This window comes from Apteryx mantelli, chromosome 14 (assembly GCF_036417845.1).
Source record: "Apteryx mantelli isolate bAptMan1 chromosome 14, bAptMan1.hap1, whole genome shotgun sequence".
Taxonomy (NCBI): Eukaryota; Metazoa; Chordata; class Aves; order Apterygiformes; family Apterygidae; genus Apteryx; species Apteryx mantelli.
The window spans coordinates 4,896,792-4,920,167 of record NC_089991.1 but is presented as its reverse complement, the minus strand read 5'-3'; the positions used below and the strand labels follow the sequence as shown (position 1 = coordinate 4,920,167).

Here is a 23,376-nt window from a genome sequence, read left to right as displayed (position 1 = left end):
CAGGAAGCCACCAGAGAACACAAGCTCTAAAGCTGCATTTTTAAATGCCCTTCTCAATTTTTAGACTTTTAGGCATGTAAAGGCTGGCATCTCCTGACACTTCCAGAATTGCCACAGTACTTAATATCCATTGGTTTCTGTACATATTCAGGCTTTAGATCTTTTAAGAACTCAAGAAGACATTACTCAGCCTGTCCTATATGCTTTTAAGATTCTGATTCAAAGTTAGGTGTAATGACACTTTAGGCCTTTGAACGTTTGCTCAAAGCCTGAGCTCTAGGTAGCAGCTCTGCCCCTCCAGATGGGCTCGTACTGTGCAGGAATATGCTGTGCGCAAATGCCTCTACAGAGGCAGCAGAAGGTCTGCATGGCAGAGGCTTAGGGCCTATGGAAAGGAGTACAGAGGAGAAAGGGCATTTGCTGGAGCAGACTCAATACGAAGCAACTGGTTTCTTCCCTGTCTCTCCCTAATCCTGCATGTCTGGCACTGAGACCAGCTAAGAGATGCCAGCTGGGAGATTTTCCAGCTTCAGCAGTATTTTCAGGGACACCACATCAGGAACAAGTCCCATGTTATGCCCTGTTCCCCTTTCAGATGTTGAGAGTCTCAGCTCCTACTGCCTTCAGTAGATGTCGCAAGGGCCTACTCTTAGTCACCTTAATTAGGAACCTCAGATGCTCCTCAGAGGATGATTAGTTAAGAGCTAAATCACCTTTCAAAGGTGATCACCTTTCTTCTCCACTCACCACAGGAGTCTAGCCATCTTATGGCCACCTCAGCTGTGTGCAGCTGGATAGGCATTGCTGGGAACAGTACCTCAACCCTGAATTTTTTTGTTTCCTTTTCCCAGAACATTTTCGATGACACCGCATGCATTGGTATTCTTTCCTAGAAAAACACAATATTTAATTGCAGCGCCTGATGAGTTTGATCACTAGTTGTCTCAATAAAATATGCAAATACAGAGTCATTTCAATGCAAAGCACCTTTAAACAAAAATGGTAAGATAAATGCAATCAAGTTACAATTATATTTTTTTAAGAGGACACATTAGACAAGCTCAGTAAATATGATTAGTTCTAAAACTGCCTGCACGTAACTGAAAAGGAGAACAGAAAAAGGTGCCGAGTACAGTCATGACATTAAAGTAGGACTGAGTTTCTAAGATCTTCAGCTACTGCATATATTATTCTTTGCACTGCCACTTCTCTATCACGACTCAGTGCTCAGGTCAAACATAATTATAACTTTCTTTTCAGAACAGGAGTTGATAGCTGAACATTTCTCATAAAATTATTCAAAGTTAAAAGTATAATTTTTTATTCATCTCCTACTTTCTATAAAGATGATTAAGTGCAGTGGCTGAGATATTGATCTTCCCTGCTCATGCAAAAGACTGGGGGTCATAACTCATCTGAGGTGAAGCCCTCTGAATTAGGATGCTGATGCCCTTATCTGCAGGCAGTGGAGATTAAGTCTGTGCTGTCAAAGCATCCCTACAGAACATTTACAATTTGCACAATGTTTTATATTAATTATCTTTTTGGAGAGAAGTTGTACTTTTCTGATGCAGTTTATGTTGCTAGAAACAGCATTTGAAACCCATGTTCCCTCTAAACTGGGGAAAGTGAAGTGAAGGTCCTTGTTCTGGCATGTTATTACATATACATCAGATCGGTGTGGATTAGCTCTGGGCCAAACTCTAACCTCCTTTCTCAGGCAGAGCTCTTAGAACTGGTCCAATGGTAAAATTTTATATAGTTTCATCACTTTATATAGTTATATATTACTCTAGGTGTGTTGAGGCAAGTAGGTTATGAGTATAAGATTATCCATCCCACCTATCTGGGTTCTCATTTATACATGGTAATAGTTCAGGAGGGAAAGCTTTCTAAAAAACAAAAATACCACAAACTTCACTTAGACACCAGGTATTCTTCAGCAAAATATCTAATAGATTCCTCTCTGCTGGAAATGCTCCATATTTCTGAGCTGCTTCCAGTACTAATCATTAAATACAACAACAAAAATAAGCTTATCAAATATCTTACCATACAACATTTCTAGAACATAAAAAGGTTTTATTTTTGAACTTCAAAAAGCCAAGTGGAATTCCTCCTGATTAAAGCAGCAATTTCAATTAACTGCCATGCAATATTCAGCCACGTGTACCTGCTACTCTCAGGGGTCATCACTGAGCAATTGTTGGAGCCAGCTCAATTTCCACTTGATCCCAGCAACAGTTGCTCTGAGCTATCAGCACTTCTTCCTTTTGAGGTGCTTAACATTTTTAGAGGTTTGATTTAACATCTAAGAAATCCCAAGACTTTAAAGTGCTTTCTGGTACCATAAATCCCCATTGAACAAAGCCATGGTTCAGAAGAGAAGTGTTTATCTGTATGTTTTGACTTCAGTAAGACTTCAGTACAGGTTTAAAACTTAAATGCTATCCTGAATAGCTAAGGACATGAGCCCTGGTTTAGATAAACATTTTTGCATATGGTTAAATATTTAATTTTAAGCATGTGTTGGTCCTGTTGACCTCACTGGGACTGCTTGTGAGATGAAAGTTAACTGCTGGGGGCGATGTATGAGAGTGTGAGTGTGTGAGTGCGCGAGGTGGTGGGGTGTGTGTGTGTGCGTGTGTGTAAGTAAAATGTGGGCTCCACTGAAAAAAATGCGATTTCTGCAGCTGACTTCAAAGGGTCACGATTTTACCCCAGGCATTCTGCTGCTTTAGAGACCTCGGTCTCCATCTTAGTGTTAGATATGTTAATGATACGATTTTTGCAGCTGTTATTGTTTTCTCTTGTAGAAAACTTCATGCAACCTTAGGAATGAATTTACTTAATATAACTCCTTCATCATCCTTCCATCCCTAATCTCTGCCTACTTCCTGAACTTTCCTCCTGACTGGAATGTGTCAGTTTTAAGAGTCATGTAGCACTTTATGTCTGAGCAGAGTATGTTATAATATGTTCAGTTTCTTCCACTTTTTATTAAGTTGCTCTACTGATGCATTAGAGCTTAGTGGGAGAGGTTCTTTCTTACTTCGTTATGAACCTTGCTTTCAACTTTGTATGGTCACAAAATTGCTTACTTAATATTTGCTTAGATTTTAATGCAGCTGCTAAAAAGCTGCTGTAAAATTTGTATTAAAAAAAAACAAACTCTCTTTAGGACTAGTTTCTGCTCTAGATCAGTGAAAAGGGGATGAATTAAAAAGATAGATACATATATATGTATGTATTAATTCCATATGAAGAATTACCTTGAGAATTTCTGTGGCCTGGAACTCTGAGTATTTTATTCCTTCTGAGACAGTTTTTTTGCCTTCTTGCTGCTTCTCTTACTCTCTTCTTCTCCTAAAGAGCATATTTTTAAGGCGTTGTATCTTCTCCATATTGTGTCCTGGCACCTTTACCTCTCGTTATTCATGGCAACGCTTTCAAACTCCCACAGTATTTTTGCAGAGCAACACATGAACTTTTCATTGACTGAAGGTCAAAACTGACTTGGAGAACAGATGGAGTGTTGAAGGATGAACCTTTGCCACCCACTGAGCATTATCACCTGCTTATTTGTTACACGTGCCCACTGCAGTTTAGAGGATCCTAAAGTTTCTACCCAAGTGATTTAGAACTTGCCACTGGACTTAGTACAAGTGCCTTGTGAAAATGGGGAGTTGTTTTTACCTTTTTACTCAGGTTGTGTATTCTTTGGGCTTGGAAGGTGATTTACTCCATGTGCTTAGGGTCTAACACAGAAAGACTATGATTTTGTTGAGATGCTACTGGAATAAAATAAAAAAGAAAAGCAAGAATGAACAGCCAATAAATGCAAAGTGTGAATCTTTCAAAAACACTGAGAGATTTAGGATTTCAGTTAATTTCATACAACTGGATGTCTAATTCCCCTGTGAGCTCAGTTGCACATAGCATAGGTTTTTTTGGGGAGTTTCAGAGAAGATGGGATAGGAAGAATAATTTGTTGCTACCAACTCCAAGTAAAGGCATTTCACCCTCACGATCAGTGGGGAAAATAAATGATCCTTTCTGATCCATTCATACCTTTGCCTTCTGTTTGTGGTCAGATATAGGTCATCTGGTCTTCCTGCAGTAGCTTTCCAAAAGCCGCTAGCTTGGGAGTGGCATGAGTCCAAATCAGGAGTTATACCAGTGTTTTATAAGAGTAGGCCCTGGATTTCAGTACTTATCTTTAGAGTAGCTGCCAAATATTTCAGTGAGAAAATTAGACAGTGTCTAATTAAACTGTCCTGGATCAGGAAACAGGAAAATGGTATTATGTAGCATGAGAACAAGATGTGAATGTACTTGTGTCTTTGTAGCAGCTGAAACTTAGCAAATTTGCAATACATTTATCCCTGCCATATTTAACATCAGAATCTCCCCTGCCTTGCACAGATGAATACCGCCTAAGGTATGTCTAAGCCCGTATTCAATACCATGGAATTTAATTGCATAAATGATACCATTAAACATATGTCTTTAAAGTTAGATGTGTGATTTTTAACATTATGTAATATAGTTTATGGGCCTGATCTGAAGTCTATTGAAATGGAGAGTTCACTAACTTTCTTTAGCTTGCCTCATGTTCTCGAGGATAAAACCCAAGAACTGTAACTAGGAGACATAGTATGTTGTGGACACCATTCCTAGATACCACATAATGAAGTTCCAACAAACGAAAATGGAAAACAAGGTGTTTATGCAAATTTTTTTCTGCCTGCTTCCAAATTAAGTCTTCTGAAGTATCCCTGTCAAAATCCACAAGGGTTTAAAAGTCAGAAAAGAATTTGGCTGCTGTTCAACAAAACTCTCCTTTATTCCACATGTATCCTAAGTGATTTTTAAAGTGTGGTTCAAATCATATAAAGCTGGCAAGACTGGATCCTAATGAGATGTTACTTCAGGTTATGTGAGATTATGAATTTCTAAGAGTATAACCAACCATACTTTCTGGTTTTCTGCAGGTTGAGAAACAGCAATTACAAAAACATGCATCGAAGGCACACAACCCTTCGGGAGAAGGGCCGGAGGCAGGCCATCCGTGGCCCAGCCTATATGTTCAATGAGAAAGGCACCAGCCTGACTGCAGAAGAGGAACGCTTTCTGGATTCTGCAGAATATGGCAACATTCCTGTTGTGCGAAAAATGCTGGAGGAATCCAAAACCTTGAACTTCAATTGCGTTGATTACATGGGACAAAATGCCCTACAGTTGGCAGTAGGGAATGAGCATCTGGAAGTGACGGAACTCCTCCTTAAAAAGGAGAATCTAGCTCGAGTTGGGGATGCACTTTTGTTAGCCATCAGTAAAGGATATGTGCGCATTGTGGAAGCAATATTGAACCATCCAGCCTTTGCACAAGGACAGCGTCTCACACTTAGCCCGCTTGAGCAGGAACTGAGAGATGATGATTTTTACGCCTACGATGAAGATGGAACTCGGTTCTCCCATGACATTACCCCTATCATACTTGCTGCCCATTGCCAGGAGTATGAAATTGTCCACATCTTACTTCTAAAAGGTGCGCGGATTGAAAGGCCACATGACTATTTTTGCAAGTGCAATGAATGTGTGGAGAAACAGAGGAAAGATTCCTTTAGTCACTCTCGATCGAGAATGAACGCCTACAAGGGATTAGCCAGTGCTGCTTATTTGTCTCTTTCCAGTGAAGATCCTGTCCTTACTGCTTTAGAGCTAAGCAATGAATTGGCCAGACTAGCCAACATTGAAACTGAATTTAAGGTAATTCACCACCATGCCTTTTTCCTCGGGTTGAATGTGTTCAGGGTACTCTATATTCTACATGTGTAATCAAGTCTTGGTTCACAGTTTTGGGAGAGGGAGGAAATGGAAGCTACAGAAACAATCTTAGGAATTCAAAGTGAGAAATCAGATACTAATACAGCCAGGTGAGGGGAGGCTTTGGTCTCTATTTTGACCTTATGAAAGCTTTTATTGCAAGTGAAAAAGTATGCTTGGGAATAAATTACTCCCGCTCCAATACTTGATGAGGAAGAGGGCAAAACAAAAATGAAGATTTTCCCATTTGTCTAAATGGTAGTTTGTAAGAGTTTAACAAATATTATTTCCTTCTGCGAGGCATTAAAAATGAAGCACTTTCATTGCTGTTTTTAACAGTGTAGAAGGGAATACATCAGACTTCCCTCATCTTCATCCACCATTTTGTATGTAAAAGAGGGATTTATTGTTAAGTGTATGTTGCCAGAGAAAAGTCATGCCATCCCCCAAATCCACAGCCATTTTGAGCAACTGGTGAGACACAAAGTAAGATAGTAACAAAGCTGCATGTTAATGCTTTTGATTTTTACGCCTTCCATTTTCAGAATAGTCTGTTTCAATTCTTACTGCTCCAATTGCAAATACATATATATTACGAACATAAAATGCGTTAGCCCTATGGAAGGAGGAGCATAAAAGTTCTGAAGAATGTTGCAGGCCAAAATTATCACTCAGCATTTCAAATGTGTTAACTGCACATAGATCCATATCACTGTACCTTCTCCAGTCAATAAATATTTGAGACTGAATATCACATATTATAGCAGAGCTATCCTTTCTTGGAATTTTTATGTTGCACACTGTGATTGCTTAGAACGTGTATTTTTGCAGCAGGAATAAAAACTAGATTATTTTGTCCCCAAAGCAAAAACTCTTATTTCTTATAAGAAAGGTAAGTCTCTTTCATCTAGCAATCTGTTTCAGAGGCAGAGGTGTAGAGAGAGGTTGGCTTATTTGTTTAGGAATCCAGTAATCTAGTCCAGTTATAATTATAAAAGGTATAAATTAAGTAGTTCTGGTGCTCTGCTAAATATTTTAAATATGGGACAATGCATCTTAATGGCTGATTACTGCTTCTCTATATGATGAATTTCATGAGAAAGGAGGGGGAAAATTGTCAGGAGATTGTTACGATATTTATAGTCATGCCAAGCATAACAGTGGAACTTGCAGAACTCTCACAAGTTATTCAAGATTTGCATTATCATAATAAGTTTCTAAATGTCCAATGTCATTTGCATTATTTCTCTAAGTCATTTACATGGCATAAATAGCATTGTCTCCCTTTCTAAAATAAATTAGTCATGAAAAAAATCATTTTCAGTGGCTCAGTCATCAACCTAAGACTGTTTTCTGACTTATGACTATAGAGCAGCTACAATCACGATCAGTGGCACTGGGGTAATAAAGTCCATGTTCTGAGTAAACTAGGGTAGGATGCCTGCCAGGACTTCATTATTTTTGAGTTAGAAAACTATTCAAGTGTTCAAGCATTCTTTTCAGAATTTATAACTATACCCTCTCCAATTTAAAAGTGACAAGAAGCACATTCTGAAGCTATTTCTTTTGAAACTAAGTAGAAAGAGAGGGGAAAAAAACCAAACTGCTGATCTCTTTGAGGAATTAGATTAGGTCAGAATCTTGCAAACTCTTTTTACCCATGTGAATAAGAATTGGAGGGATCCAACATGATGAAATTTTAGAAGGGATTTTTCATTGCATGGCATTCAGCCCTGGCTTTGGGACTGTCCCTAGTGAAGCAGCCTAATTGAGTTCAGTGATACTGGCTGCTTGAGTGAGGGTTATTCCAGCATGAAAGCGCTCGCATACACCGTTAACAACATTAATATCTCATTAATGTTCCAGTTTATTTTCAGTAGAAATATATACTCTAGGTGGAGCATCAGCAGCTCCAGTATTACATGCTTGTCAGCTCTGATAAGTGTCTTGCTGCATAAATGTAAATATATTTCTGCCAGAATCCCTCCTTTTGTTCGTTAAGCTGCCAGCGTGGTCTAAACCAGCGCTGGCAGGTACATGAATCCTCCAGAAGCAAACAAGGGATCCAGTGTTAAACAGTGTCATAAGGGTTATCCTGCAGCTCCCCAGCTTTAACAAATGGGTGCAGGTAAATCATTAGAGGGAAATTACCAGGAACCCTCTGACAATTTACTGTGTTTTCAGGAAAGTCTTCCTATTCCATCGCTCTACAGAAGGTCCTCTGCAACACGCATCTACCTATGTTAGTGAAGTAGCTCAGAAGTTAAACCCATACCAATAGTTTACTTCAAATTTGTCACATTTTTTCAATATTTTAGTGTGTCCAGAAATAATAAACATCTGAACTATTACAATGTATTCTCACAGTAGAGTAAATGAGATGTATGTATTTATTCAAAAATATTTATTCTTATTAACATAATCAGCGTGACACAGAATAGGGTAAGAGTGCAGCAGATTTTTTTTTCACTGAATATGACATTTTGTGATTTTATGGCTAGAAAAAGAATGCAGCCACTGAAAATGTATTTAAGAAGCCTGCAAATGATGAAAAATTAATGAAATCAGACAAGTTCTGTGTCTTAAAATAATACTTTCCCCAACTTTTACTTTCAGCTGCTAAAGTTCTGTAATTACCATCAGTGCTCAACAGATTTAAAAAATTATCACTTACAGTTTTTTGAGAATAGTTATTCTGTGCAAGTTTAGCAATACCATTTGCAGGAGGTATAAAGAGTCCTTGAAACTGAAGGACATGAGTAAGATTTTAATAATGTAGGTGGACAAATAATAATTAAGGTGGTTAGATAACCTACCTCTGAAGAAACTCCTAGCATGAGCTAATTAAAATATAAATGCGGTGCCTCTCACCTGCTGCTTGCTGCCCTAAATCTCTTATGCAATAGCATCATGCAGCACATAAGACTAGCCGAGAGAACAGTACATGCACTGCATTTTCAGAGAACATGAAATTTTTTTTATTAGAGTTAAGGCTTTCTGTACAGATATGAAATAAAGCAGCCATGTGAACCCCACTAAGGGTAAAAGTTGAATCAGCTATGGTTGGCCACAATTTGAGAGAGACTCCAGTGAGGATCACTGAGTGACAACTATTTTGTCAGTTCTTTTTTACAGAGGTAGAAGCTGAATAAATTGTTCTCACCCTAAATTGCTAGGTTTCAAGATTTACCCTGCAGTTTTTAATCAATTTCTTGGCATAAGCATCACACATCACAAAGTAATATGGGAGTAAAATTAAGGAGAAAATGGGAGTCTAGACATATGCTAAATTTCACTGCTGGCCCTCCGGAGCCTTTCCGTCGATCGATCAATAGGGCCTTTAAGAACACAAGTAGGCATCCTGGCTGTCGCTCGGAAGTGGATGTCCTGCCCTATTGAACTCCATTTCTGATGTGTTGATTTTGCCTCAAAAGCAAGATCGAGATAGTCTGCTACTGCGTGGCTTCCCACACGCTGAAAAGAATAATAAGAGTGGAGGCTTGGAGCTGGAAGTAAGATGGAAGCTGACAGAGCCAATCAATACTGACAGGTTTACTGGAGCAGACACTCCACTGGGGTGAAGCAGTGCTTTTCCACTGAAGCTTAGAAGAGTCCACAGCAGATGAGGATCTGTTCCGCTGTTTAGAATAAATGCATGGTTTGGATCAGTGTTACTCAGCTGTTATTGCAAGCAAATGTCAGCTTTTGTAAGGCTTATCGATGAGGAAAAAAAGAAAACTATTCAATAATGTTGTGTTGGTATAGAAGTAATTGCTGTGTTTTTCCTTAAATTCTCCAGTGCCAAAGTCTTTCAAAAAAGATTTCTTATTAATGTGAGAGAACTTTGAAAGACATAGTGCTCTGATCCATGGATCTAAAATTAAAAAAATCCAACCCCTTCCCACCTCCCCCCAAATAAGGCATGAAAAACATTGAACTGGCCATTTTACTGAAGATTCTCACAGTGTCTCTGGCATTGTGATTCCATTAAGCAACTTGGCAATTAGCCTAGAAACAGGGTTAGGGGTAGGAACCCCCCCTTCCCACTCCCCCCACCAAGATGTGGATTCTTGATTCAGAAAAGAGAGAAGCAACGTCTGAGTCACTGTGCGTGCTTGCAGACCTTTGTGCAGTGAGGCCCCTCCGCAGTGGAGAACAGCCCAAGCCAAAAACCAGCCTTAACAAACTGCTCTGCCATTCCTACACATCCCATTTGAAAACTCAGATTTAAGAATCAAGCCATGACTTTCTCCTTCTCCAAATTTTTCATTTTGGGTAAAAAAATCCACATTCATTGGGGCACGGACAATGCACATCAGGAGCCTAATTTCGTCCTGCCCTTTTGGGGAGAGAGAGAGGGGGGACATTTCTCCCTTTGTAGATTAGCAGGATCTGAGCTCTACCAGGCTACAGTTAGTTGTCATCTCCCCCAAAACAGCCATATATTTTAATCCCTGGCCTAATGGCTCTTTCCCACCCTTTATGGAAAAATAAAAAGAGCATTAACCTGGTCCTGTATTTTTGTTTTAATTTTACTTCTGCTTTTTTAATTGAAATAAATCCCTCAGTTTCCCCCCCTGGTCCGGCTTACAGTCTGCAGAAGCATGGCATGTAATGAAATCCCATCTTAGAATTTAGGCAAATTATAGTTTAATACCTCCCAATCAGTGTGTATATATCTCACATTGTGTTAAGATATTTTACAGCTTCTAAGTAGGTCTGAGTGTTAAACACAGCTGACTATAAAGGGAGATGTTAAGCATCTGAAGCTACAAGGGCATGCTGTGCATTTACTTGAATTGAAAAATCTATGTACACTTCCATTTCTTTCAAAGCTAGCAGACCTTGGACCTGAGTCTTAAAACAAATAACCCTTCACTCATCTACCAGTTGCGTCCTGCTGGTTTTACTCATGCAGGTGAACCTGAAGTCACTTCCAGTAGCAATAACATAGGCAGGATTTATCCATAAGAACAAGCTACTGCCCAAGAATCCGGCTGGTGAGAGTTGCTCTCCGATTCGGAACAGGCTTTGGCCCAGAGAAATCAATATCTCCCTTGTGTCACCTTGGTGCGAAGCCATATGCAGATGTCTGCATAGGTGCCAGCTGTTCGCAGTCAGGTGACTCATTTCAAAGACTGGAATATTAAAAGTAGAGTCAACAGAATCATTATTATATGTCCATTGATCCCCTTAGGATATTACTTTTCTAGCAAACAGGCTGCAGAAAATGCCCTTGCAACTGTCTCTAACAGGAGACTTAATATTACTACGCGCATTTTGAAAACAGCAAAGGAAATATAGAATAGTAGCTCTGTTTACTCTTTCCTAAAGCTGCGATTGTGTGCGCTCCTGTTTCTGGTGCGATCCCACTCTACACGCAGGTTGGTTTTACAGCCTCGCACACTCCCAAAATAGCAACCTGACTACACGCTCCAAGATTAGTGAACATCCTTGTGATGAAGACAATCAGCCAATTCATTCCATTTAGCAGTTTGGACAAATTAAATTACAGAATTGCAAAGGAGGCTATGAAAAGATCTCACCAGTCATAAGTGGTAAATAAGATCTCAGCTCATGTTGATTAAAATGTTACTGAAGGCCTGATCAAAACCACCACCTGGAAGACATATGGTGTGTGGTCTTTGCTTATCCATCCTACCAGCATTGTCAGTTCACTTACTACAGCAAAACATGTTTTGTTTCTAAATGAAATGCCTCTTGCTGTCGCTCTACTTTTAACTGTTGTCCTTTCTTTAAAAAGTGTTGGGATGCGTCTTGATGAAGTGATCCAAAAGCACAGCATCACAGTGAACCTGCTCTGCTGGGTGCATGAGCAGACATTTCCAGAATCAGCTGACAGACCACAGCTGGCTGCTGGGCTATTTGCAGGGACCGGTGGCTTGTGTGGAGCCAAGTCAAGTGTGTAGATGCCTAGAGAGATGCCTGCGAGGAACTACTTGTCATCTCAGTGGGGCTGCAGTAACGTAAGACAGCTGAGGCTCAAATCTGTAAATTCTGCTACCAAAAGACTGGCAAAACAGCCTGGGAGACACGATGACCTGCAGCAATTAGTGATGATTTGGCATTCCTGCAATGATACTCTTGTTCCAGTAATTCAACCCCACTGTTTTCCTACCCGAATGTAAATTGTTAACTTCATAGCATATGCTTGATGTAAACTTAATAGAAATGACCTTGTAAAGTTTCTCAGTATTTCTGACCTTCTCTCTGCAAATGAGGAACTGGGGCCAGATTCTGCACTTTGAGGATGCCACTGTACTGCTATTGCAAAGTGATAAACATTGAAATGCTTGGTTATATCTTGCTGAGGAATGGCAGCTTCACAGTGTTGAATAAGAGCTCCCAGCCTCTTAATTTCTCAGGACATCTGCAAATCATGGACAATGGTGAGAATAAATACATTAGAGATTGTAAACTGCTTTGTTTCTCCAGTAAGGAAATCCATATTGATTGCTAAAATAAATTGGTACCTTTTGATTTAATAGAATAAGGCTAACTCATCAAATAGAAAATAGATTTTTTTTTTTAATTTTTAAACTTGTGAGAAAGTAATTGTGGTGGCAATAAACATAGAGACTTTAAAATAAAAAATAATGTAAAGTCTTAAGAAAACTTGAAAAGAGCTAACTGCAAAAGTAAACTCTGTGGTCCTGGCTGGGAAGCACCTTGAGGTGAAAAATACAAGCTACATGGAGTTAAAAATCTTAATTAGGCTATTGCTTTTTGAAATGAATGAATGATTAAGGAAAGAGGAATGAGCACAAAATATTGGGAAGAAAAATAGTAAGAAGGGGAAATATTTTGTGAGACTAGAGGATAGCAATGAGCTTGGAAAGACAATATTTCTTGAAAAACATCAGGCTGTAAAATAGTAACACTATAATCTAAAACTTGGAAGGGAGGACATATGTTTCCTATAAAAAACAAACAAACTCTTGTATTTGTTTGCTCTCCGTATGTATTGACTATCTGATCGGAGGCAGCTCCTGAGACTCATTCCTCCATAAAGAAAGACACTGTTGTGGGAACCTCCCTAATTAACCTCATGAACACTCTTGTAAGTCAGTCACTTAATTTTTCTGCTCTGGCCTGCTCTTCCTTGAATGACCCTTTTATTCCTCCATAATCTCTTGCCTCAACACACTCTCTGGCAGGAATCTTGCTTCTGATATGTTTGGGAACAGCTTTTATGAGTCATATTTATTACTTAAGCAAGATGTTCTTTGGAGCTCTGTTGGTTTCGTTCATCTGGTCTTACTTTAGTTCTTCGTTTAATTTTCCATCATTTCTGTTCTTTTTTATTTTTCTCATCCAGGCAGGGCTTGCTCTTTTTAAAAAGATGTCTTTTTACTTGTGCTGTTTAACTTTGCTGGGCTTGGGCAAAAGAAGAATTTCTTCTTCTAGAGTCTTTTCCGAAAGGTGGAGTATATTCACTCCTTTTTGCTAATGCTTTTGTCTTCTCTTCCACAAGTATTCAGTCTTATAGAGTTCCTATTTTGAAAATTAAGCATAATCATTGTAAACTCTGTCGCATATATGAATGGCCACTATCACCAAGTGATTATCTCTTGAGCCAGGTCCCATGCAGAGCTGTAAAGAAAGTATAAAAATGCCTAAAAATGTAGCCTTTGAATCAATCATACATGATTTTTACTTTGTTCCCTTCCCTTCACCCACTAAGCTTATGACTTCAGAGTTACCTGCATCACTGGGTGACATCCACAAATAATCATTCAAACCTGGAAAACAGTAGGACTTGTTTGTACTTGCAGCGTCATCCCTGTATTATTCAACATAATACATGAAGTATTTTACAAACTACTTGACAGTATTTTTCATCCAGTCATTGCTGATGAATATTTTGTGGCAGCCATGTTATTAAGTTGATAAATACATCTAGTTCCTAATTAGGTGTATTGTACATATGTCTTTTGTTCCAAAAGCTATTCATTGCCTTTGTTTTAAAGTCAGTATTTGTATATTTGGACTCAATGTGAAGAAATTAAGCACTTCGTACACACTAGACACTTTTCAGACACATGTTAAACATTTTAGGCCACGTCAGAGACGCTGTAAAGTTTTTATTATGCAAATTGTGTGTCAGAGTAATTAACAGTTTTGTCTGGTATTTTATAGTTTGATGGAGTTAAAGCACAGGCTACATGTAAACTGATCTTGCGCTAGCAGTTGAGGCTGATGTAACCCTTGTATCTCGCCTGACTCTCCAGGGACAAAAACCACCTCTTCCAGGTGCATCCCTTTCCTCTACTACCTCTTGTAGCTCTCTCTGCTAAATTTCCATTTGAGAGAGCAGGCTATTCAGCTCTATCCCAAATTATTGCCTGATAACACTAGGCTTTGATGTGGCTGGGCCAGAAACATCCCTTTCAGACCCATTTTGTGCTGCAATCTACAGCCCAATTAGTTTGCTCTCTGCTCCTACTCTTGGCTCTACACTGCATCAGCTTCTTCAGCTCCTCCAGCAGAAATCTGCCATGCCTTTGAAATCATCCGGATGCCCAATGTCAAAAGCATTCCTCACCCAGACGACCATAATCCCTGAGAAAGAACAAAAATGCATACATTACTGAATGCATTTGCACTCTGGAGCCCAGGCAGAAGAGTTCTACACTGCAGTCTGTGGAAGTGATGAAAACTGGTAATTCTAAATGTACACTAATAATCTGCAGTCTTTTTTCCAGTTACTTTTTTTTGGATCTGAACGTTTCCTGTTGGTCTTCAGCGAGAACACTGTTTTTTGACATCCTCCTCGCCCCCCCCCGGCCCCCAGAGTCAGGGGTGTGGTTTGGTATTTTTTTAGCCTTGGCAAAGAACTGGTTGTTCTTTTTTCCTCTCACCTAAAAGCCAATTTTCTCCACTGCCTTGAAAATGCACGTATTTAAAAGGCACAGTTCTTTTTTTGCAATTTTCACTTTTGCAAAGCAAATGCATTAGCAGGTACAGCCAATTACCCAACTCATAATGCAGACCCAGTATAGGTCCATAATTCAAGTCCCAGTAAAGCAGGAAAGTACATTTCCCATTATTAAAATTTTACCATATTTTTGGAGCTATATAGATGTTGAAATAAGAGAGAAAATTAAAAATTATCATGGAAATAGCTTGGGAGGAGGAGAATATTTTTAAGCCTTGTAGTGAAATTTGTGTTTGGCTCACTAAGTGGGACAGCACACATGAAGAACTCATTTTCCATGCTCTTCTTTTTTCAAAGACAAATGTACTACTAATAGATGTTAAATTGTGTTTGTCTTGATAGCTAAATTAATTAATTGCAGATATATTTTGCATGATGTGCAGCAGAGACTGTGGCAAATGAATATAGAGAATCCTCCTGACCTTATAAACAAACTTGTGACTCTTCTATTATTCTCTTTAAATATTCATAAATTAAAAAACATCCTCTATATTTTGAGAGCTGTTATTGTAAGTGCTCTTTCTATGCCTGTTCTGTGATTAAATCATTTTGTGCCTGGCACATTGCCCAAGGAAAATGGTTTTAAAATGGTGCATGTGAAGAAGTTCTCCAAAGCTTTTCAGAGTGGTTTAAAAATGATGCCAAAGCCATGATGCCCAGTGCTGTCTGAAAAATATATTTCTATCTGTGAATGTGAAGGTATGTTAGCATCTGTCTATGTCTACTCGCAGTACGGCAGAGTGGTAGATGCTGTGATTCATAGCTAAGGGTACAATTTGGCCATCTAAAACCCACATCTACACCTGGAAAAAATAAGACTGTAATTCAGGAAAGTTGTAACTCTAACAACAATATTAACCACTGAGCAGTTGCATAAAATTGAATCTTGGCCACTATCTACAGGGTCATTTAACCTACCTTTTGGATGATTGGGTGACGCTGTTGTTAAAATCTCCTAGCAAACTTTGGTCAAAAAAAAAAAAAGGAAAAAAAAAAAAGAAAAAGAAAGAAACAAGCCCTGAAGTTGACAAAATATTTTCTGCAGGAAAATGCTCTCCTCACTTTCCCAGAGGAATAAGCCCATGTCTTTATCTTGAAAAAGAATGGAGGGGATAAAAGATTCTTTCAGCATGTCAAATCAGAGACAATGTTTCAATATCAAAAAGTGGAATCTTTTCATCGGTGCCTAAAGGATTTTGTCCCCTCAAAAAATTATTTGGAAGAAACTTTTGCACTTGGAGATGGCAAACCAGAAAAAACTTGAAAACATCTTTGCTTCTCCTGATGCTACTGTAGATGAGTCTTTTGGCAATGGTAGTTTGCACACCATCAGTGCAATATTTATTACCTTTTACAGCTCTTCGGGAAGCAATTTCTAGTTCTACTCATTTAAGAATGAGCAGCACTGCAATTGTGGGACTTACAGCTTACTGTTGCCATTTGATTGCACGTAAAAGCCCTAATAGTAGATCAGGATTCCACCTCTGGTAAGCAGCAGACACGATCATATAAATGCAAAATAAAATGCAGTCCCCTTATAAACTTTAATGGGAGGCAGCAGGTGAATCTAGTGAACGGGGTGTGAAGAAGCAGCAATGGAAATCATTAAGGTAAGAAGAGAGTGGTCTTAGCAGAGCAGCTCGCTCACCATTGTCAATCATTTCAGAAGCATTTTCATGCAGATAAGTTTTAAGGAGAACAATGTGACTTTTTAGCCAGCTATAGAAATAAGTGTGAAATCTGTAGCTAGTTGATTAGGAATTGAGCGCAATTTAGCTGCTTTAAGGTCATTTTTCTCCTGGAATTTCGCTGTTTTCTTATAAATAAATGCAGCTTATCCTCTATCAAGAGTACATTTCTTTCAAGTTGCAAAATCCCTATTATATGACACGCTTTTAAGGGACCTACAGGACTGGAGTTGATAAGGGCAGTGAGCAGAGTAACTCCCATACATACAGGAATCACAGCAGGGAGAAATGCATAGCAACAGAGGGAAAAAACAGCAATTTTAATAGATATGTTTCTCCCCTGCCAGAAAGGTCTGGCAATTAATTTCAGAATCTCAAGGTTCAATATTCCGGCAAATGGCTCTGCCTGCACAAGAGCGGCTGCGTTGCACCAGTGCACTGCGTAAACAGCTGGCGATTTTTTTTTTTTTTTCCCCTCTTGTGGCCTGATACAGCGATTGCACAAAGTCCAAACAGCTTTTAAACACTGAGTGAGACTGAGGAATGTAAAAGTTAATTTATGTTGTGTGGGGTGATTTTTATAAATTATTCTGAACTGTCACGGCCTAATGGCAACTTATTTTATTTCACCATGTAGTATAGCAATACTGAGCCATGATTTTCGGGAAATATATTTGAATGTGCGACACTTTACACAGAGTAACATGGAGCATATTAATAGATTTAGAAGAAAATGGTTTGGAGTTGAAAGATCTTTTTTTTCATCCTTTGTCATTTGTGCAGTTGGAGTTGTGTCATGTAAAGGTTTTAATTTTATTAATTTGATGAAATTAGTAAGAAAGGAAAGGGTGCGAAAGGAAAGGCTCTAGCAAACTTGAAGTTTTGATGAATGAATACAAGGGAGAGAGTCACTTACCTTTGACATGGACCATTTCTGGATGTTTGGTAGTCAGGGTGAAGACTAATAAAGCTTATAATGTGTTAATTGAGACTGGGAAGTGTCTTGACTAAGTAGAAAGAAGAAAACTGCCATTTTGAGGTAATTTGTTGTGAATTTGTAGAGGATTTGTAGGAAGGCAAGGTTAAATACAGGGTTATATTAAGTTACAGTTAGTATGACTTAAAAGCAAGTGAAATAATGTTAGATTAATTGAATATAGTATTGTTTGTTGTGAAGCCTTATACATCCCGTATAGGTGAGTAAAGTGAGTTAGCTGGTTTAAGTAGCTTTTGGGAGCTCTTTCACCCAAAGTGATGCTATGATGTCTGCTCTTCAGCTCATTCCTGCCTCTCTGAGACTGTGAGTTAAGAAAATTGTTTGGTTTTAGAGCTGATTTTGGTTTTAGGAACGAAGATAATTTGCTTGTATTGTGTTAGTCCTTTGTGTGCAAACACAGCTTTCTGCAACAGCTTTTTGAGTACAGATGGTTAAAAGGACGAACCTAACAGACATAATGACTGTCACAAGTCTAACAGACTGACGACAAAGAGTTAGAAATAATTTAGGTATTTAATTAAACTTTAAAACTTCAGCTTTCCACTGTGTCTTGATTTCCTCGTGATTGATTAATACTTTAACAGTTTGTATTTTATAACAGCTTTAACATGGGGGGAAAGCGCCAGTACTCAGGGTAAAATCATGGCTCAGTTGATCATCATATCGTCTTTGGATCAGTCATGGTCGAAACCGGGCTATCACTCTCGCCTTTGAGGGGTGACATACGAAAGAGAGATTCAAAGCGAAGCTGGTGCAATGATCTGTGGGTCAGATCTGAAGCCGGCGACTGCCTCGCAGGTGAGACTCTTGTGTGGAAATGAGGAAAAACCTGCCATGGTTTTGATTAAAAGATCCATCACAGCAAACTAATCGATCCAGCAGTCATATTAGATCAGACACTGCCAAAAGCTGCAGTTCTTGACCAGTGCAAGGATCTTAGGGAGAGAAAGATTGAAAGCGAGTATCATTAAGTTATTGGAAATCTATTATGGTTTAGGCATAATCAATCAGAAATACAGGCAGGTTGTTCCCCCAGTTTCCCAAGTTGGGCAATTGCCTGTGTTTGCTTATGGCGGTGGAGTGTTTTCCTTTCTTACCCATCAAGTGTGGAGGGCAAAATGAGTCCTATTACTCAAAAATGGTGCGCCTACTCGATGGTAATGCAGAGAGGGCTCCTGCCGTTCGGAAGTGGTTGTTTTTAAAGGAGAAGAAGAACACGCTTTTCACACTAGTCACCAGACCTTCCTGCAAAAAGACAGAGTTTGTGTGACTTTGGACTTGCCCTTATCAGCAGGCTCACCATTCATTTCAGAGAGTTTTCTCAGAGCGCTTGCTGATATAAAATTATGTAGTAATGGAATTACCCTTTCTCCTCGCCCTGGTAGTAAATGGTACCGCGAGGATATACTCCAGAATGCCAAAGACCAAGTCATTTTTCAAAAAGACAAAATTGAATTATTGGTGAGGAAAACAGATAAGAAATGATACTATCACCGTTGCAATATTAAAGGAAATACTGGTAAGCTTTATGTTTAATTAGTAACATCAAATGCCCAAGTTTCCAGCTAACAGCAGCATTGTTTTTTAGGGAATAGTTAGGAGCCAGACGGTTTATTATGACCAAGATAGCTGGATTCCAAAAACTACTGCTCATTATTCACATTGGGCAAGAATATCTACTGCAACTACAAATGAGCATAATTAGGACTATTGCTCTGAATAGAATAATAATACTAGCTCGGCAGATGGGAGAATGAAGGCAGGTACATTTATCCAAGGCACTGCAGAGAATTAATATCGCATTAATGAATGTAAACAGACTAACACATTCTGAGGATCTCAAGTCCGACATTAAAGTGGATGCAGATGGGAAGTGGTTTAGTTTATCCCTCATTGTATTGTTAATTGTTGTTATTGTAGATAATTATAATGAACTCATCCTCGCTGCATCTAGACAGACTATCCGGTGGATTGTGGATAAACAGGAATGGTATACAAACAATTTTACACTGCCACAAAATGGTACTAGGTACTTTAGTGTTTAGGGCTTTTGGCATTTATATGGTCAAAAATGGCAGTTCCCTGGAACATAATTTGTTGCAGAGAATTTTACACCAGTACAGCGTGGAAATTACTCATTGCCAAGTGTGTCATTTTGTTGTCACTATCCAAGCCTCAGGAACTGGACTCATTTCAGAAAGGAGAAATGTAATTATACACTTTTTATATTCATATTTCTGCTTAAGAAAGCACTGCAGCATCACTTCTCAGTCTGCGCTTCCTAGAGAGAGGATTGATGCCCAACCGTGTGGTCAGGAGTCCTCAGTGCCCGAGTTCTGCAAGCCCGACACCTGCAGCTGGGACCTGAGTTTGCAGAAGTGCCTCCTGGCTAGTTAGAGCTGTGGGGACCTGAATTTGGACTCTCAGCATTTTGCACTCTGCTCGTGCTTGTGACTTGCTAGTGACTAGTTTTCCAAGTGCTGGTGTTGTTGGACATTGGGAACTTCTACCAGTCGGCTGTTTCGGGTCTAATTAGGATCATGCTAACTTTAATTATGGATGTGGGGGTATCATTACTTGCAGTTAAGCTATCATTCATTTGCAGGTTGGATTTAGGAGGAATCTCTCTCCTAATATACAGGTGCAGCTTGTAACCAAAACGCTGATGAGAGATAGGACTTGTAGAGCCTTTGAACATATAAGTGTGTTCTTTAAGCAGGCTAAAAGTGTCAAAGTTAGTTCAGCTTAGGAAACAAATCCTTTAAATTTATTATTTCCTCCCTGTTTTTCCCATCTGGTTTTGAGGGGCACTGTCATCTTGTATGGGTTTCAAGCAGCAGAGGAGAAAAGAGCCACACAGTTTGAAGGAGGGTAGCTAATTTAGGGCAATGAAACTATCTACCCAGGCTCAAGATGTATGGGAAATGCTGATCTTCCCCAGTGGAGCACGCAGTAGAAAGATCAGGAAGGTAATAAACACGGTCAAATGCTATAGCAAAAAAGCCTGGAGAGCATGTGAAAGGAGGAGTGTGGCTCAGAGGTAACATTTTCGCTCTGATACATCTGCCAGGTCACACCTGCAGATCTGCTGCCCATTCTCCTGCTCCTTGTAAGTGGTCTATTAAAAACAGATAAATGACAAACAAAATAAGTTAACCTCAATGCTGCATTGAACTCCTGGCCTTGTGAAATGCATATGGGATAAAAGTGGAATTCTCTCTGTATGAAGATGGATATTAAGGCTAAGACAAAGGTTCTTCTAATGCAAGGGACATTTGTTTTGTTGTTGTTGTTTTGTTTTTTGTTTTTTTCAAATAAAAAAGCCATTTCTCAGTTTCGTGTCCCCACATGAGGAGCAAGCAAATATGTGAAGATAATACAGAGGCACTGAGAGTTTTGCACTGCATGATGATGAACTTGGTTTTGCCTCTGGCATTAACAGATCCTAAATTCTTCTTCACCAGGAGAATTAGCAGGGTATTATTTTGAAATATGTAGTCTGTGCTTCAGAGAAGCTGTTGACAGGACACAGGGAGAAAGCCTCCTTCCTTCGCTGAATGTGTATATTCCCTGCACTTTCCCTGCATGCCAAAGCATTTACCCAATACCTCTGTACAGCCTGTTTTGTTTGCCTGACATCCAGGGACTCTATAGTTTATCTTCTAGAAACAGGTGTTTCAGCAAAAGCATTCAAATGAGCTTGAGAAAATCTGCAAAAAGGAAAAAAACCCCACATTTTAATTAGTTGAGGAATCAAAAGCATGTGCTTTACTTGTGATGTGGGTTTGAAAACCAGCAGAGATTATATGAAAGAGAAGTACATCAGGCATCAAATGCCGTCTTATACTGAGAAGCTGCTATGCCAACCTTGAGATTTGAAATATTCTAATTTTAAAAAATTATTGTCAACCAGCATAATTGCCATTCTCTGGGTGTTTAAGTATCTCCAGAGCTCTGGAACAGAGTGGTAGCTCTATGCTGAATAGCATTCCTGTTTCTGTGCACGTATGTACCACGGTGACGCTCAATAACAGCACTCGTTGGCGAGTAACAGCCAAGAGCTGGTGGCCCAGCGAGGTGCGGAGGGTCTGGTGTCATGCCGAAAGCTCTGCTGCGGCGCGGCAGGCTCTGTGCAAAGCCCCTGGCACGGCAGCAAGCCCTCTGAAAGCACCCAGAGAAAGCACGTGGTGTGCGCTGGAAGATGGGAAGGAGAGGATTACTTCATTCGCTGTCATCTTGCCAGACAACGAAAACTATGGGGAAGAAAGTCACTTTGGGGCAGAGGAGCTGGAGGCAGTCTTTAGACAACTTCTTAGGTATGTATTAAAAAAAAGGATCACACTCTGTTCAGGGTCAGGGCTTTACGTAAGTCAAGGGATCTGCTAACTTCAGTGTACACAGTGTTCCCCTGTACAGGGACCACATTTTATGTCTCCCAAGCAGAAAAACATCCAACACAATTGCTAAAAAATTCGAATGGACTGGCCTTGAAATCTCTTAATGCAGAGAATCTAAAGTTTAGGCTAAAAAGTCAGGGCCATTTGCAATTTTTGCCTTCAGCCTCAGTTCTTAGCTCTTTCTTAAGGTTCGGTGACTAGATTGCTGTCTTTACTGCCCAAAGCAATCTTTTTGCCATATTAATTTTTAGATTATAAAAGAAAAGAAAAAGCCCATTTTAAGAGCTTTGTTTAAAAAAGGGTTTAAAGGGATATCAAAGGGAAATGTTTTGCATTTTCCAGTGTTTTTATTTGTGGAAACAGCTCACTGAATCTATTTATTGGTTTTGGTCCAACAGAAGCTGTGTTTCACAGAAAAACAGAACAATTTGCCAGAAGCGAATATAAGTAGAACCGGTAGAAAAATAACAAGTAGAGTGCAAAATAGGTAGAAACAGAACAGGTGGGTGCAAACCTATATTTTCTGCTGCTCTTGATAGTTCCCACATTGAAGTTCTTGGAACATTCAGCAATAAACAAGTTTATGGGATCTGTTTCTCATATCTATCACTTTAAATAATGTTTTTTACTCTGCATTCACTATTATGAACTGACAACGGATATAAATTATAGTGCACAATGAGGTTTATATTGAGAAATAAGAAAGAAACAACCTTCTGATTAGCGTAATTTATATTTGACTTCAAACAAATTATTTGACAAATGGTATGTTATTGTAGAAAGTTACTGGTGCAGCCTGGACTTGTGGAGGATGCTGTAAAAGCACAGTTACGAATTTTAAGGGATTTCCCAAGTCCATCACAGAAATCCTTAACACGGTTTTGGCTAGCTTCTTTACTGATTTGATACGTGTACCAGAGTGGCGTAAAACGAGATGCCAAGTCCATGGGTGGTTAGTTTCTTCCTCTTCTGTCCTCTTCAGTGACCAGCTTCTGTGGCCCCCGTTAAGAGATGAATTGCAGCTAGGAAGCCCAACCTTTGGAGGAGAAAACAGGCATGCAAAAACAATTCTTATGGCAAACCAGCCTTAATGTGTCTGTCACCGAAATCCCTGTAATAATGCAAGGGATGATATTTTCATGGCTCATTGGAAGCCATACAATTTTTGGTCCTTTGTCAACTCATACTTGTTCTCTGGACTCCTTCGATCAAAAATAATGATGTGAGCACAAACAGCACCATCTGCTTTGCCCATGGGCTCCTTTATTACACACATCCTTCCGTGTCTCCTGACTCTTCCCCATAGGTTTTAAAAGCACTCTTTGCCTAGAAGGTATTCCCCCTCCACACAACCGTTCTGCAGCCTGGTGCTCCTTGGAGAGCAAACGGTTGTCACGCTTATCTTGGCTCCCTTTAGAAAGATCCAAATTGTTTGGGAAGCAACAGACACGCATTTTTGAAATGTCAAACTCTTGTATGTGAACAGCTTGTTTATTATATTATGCT

General features: G+C 39.3%; 1 protein-coding gene across 1 annotated transcript in view; it reads left to right on the top strand.

Moving 5' to 3' along the window:
- The first annotated feature begins 2,587 nt into the window (after window positions 1-2,587).
- Window positions 2,588-23,376, top strand: part of TRPC7 (transient receptor potential cation channel subfamily C member 7) — a 78,820-nt gene continuing 58,031 nt past the window's right edge. The window contains exons 1-3 of the mRNA XM_013945892.2: window positions 2,588-2,599; window positions 4,350-4,441; window positions 4,995-5,772. Of these exons, the coding sequence (XP_013801346.2) occupies window positions 2,588-2,599; window positions 4,350-4,441; window positions 4,995-5,772 (882 nt within the window). The remainder of the gene's footprint in view (window positions 2,600-4,349; window positions 4,442-4,994; window positions 5,773-23,376) is intronic.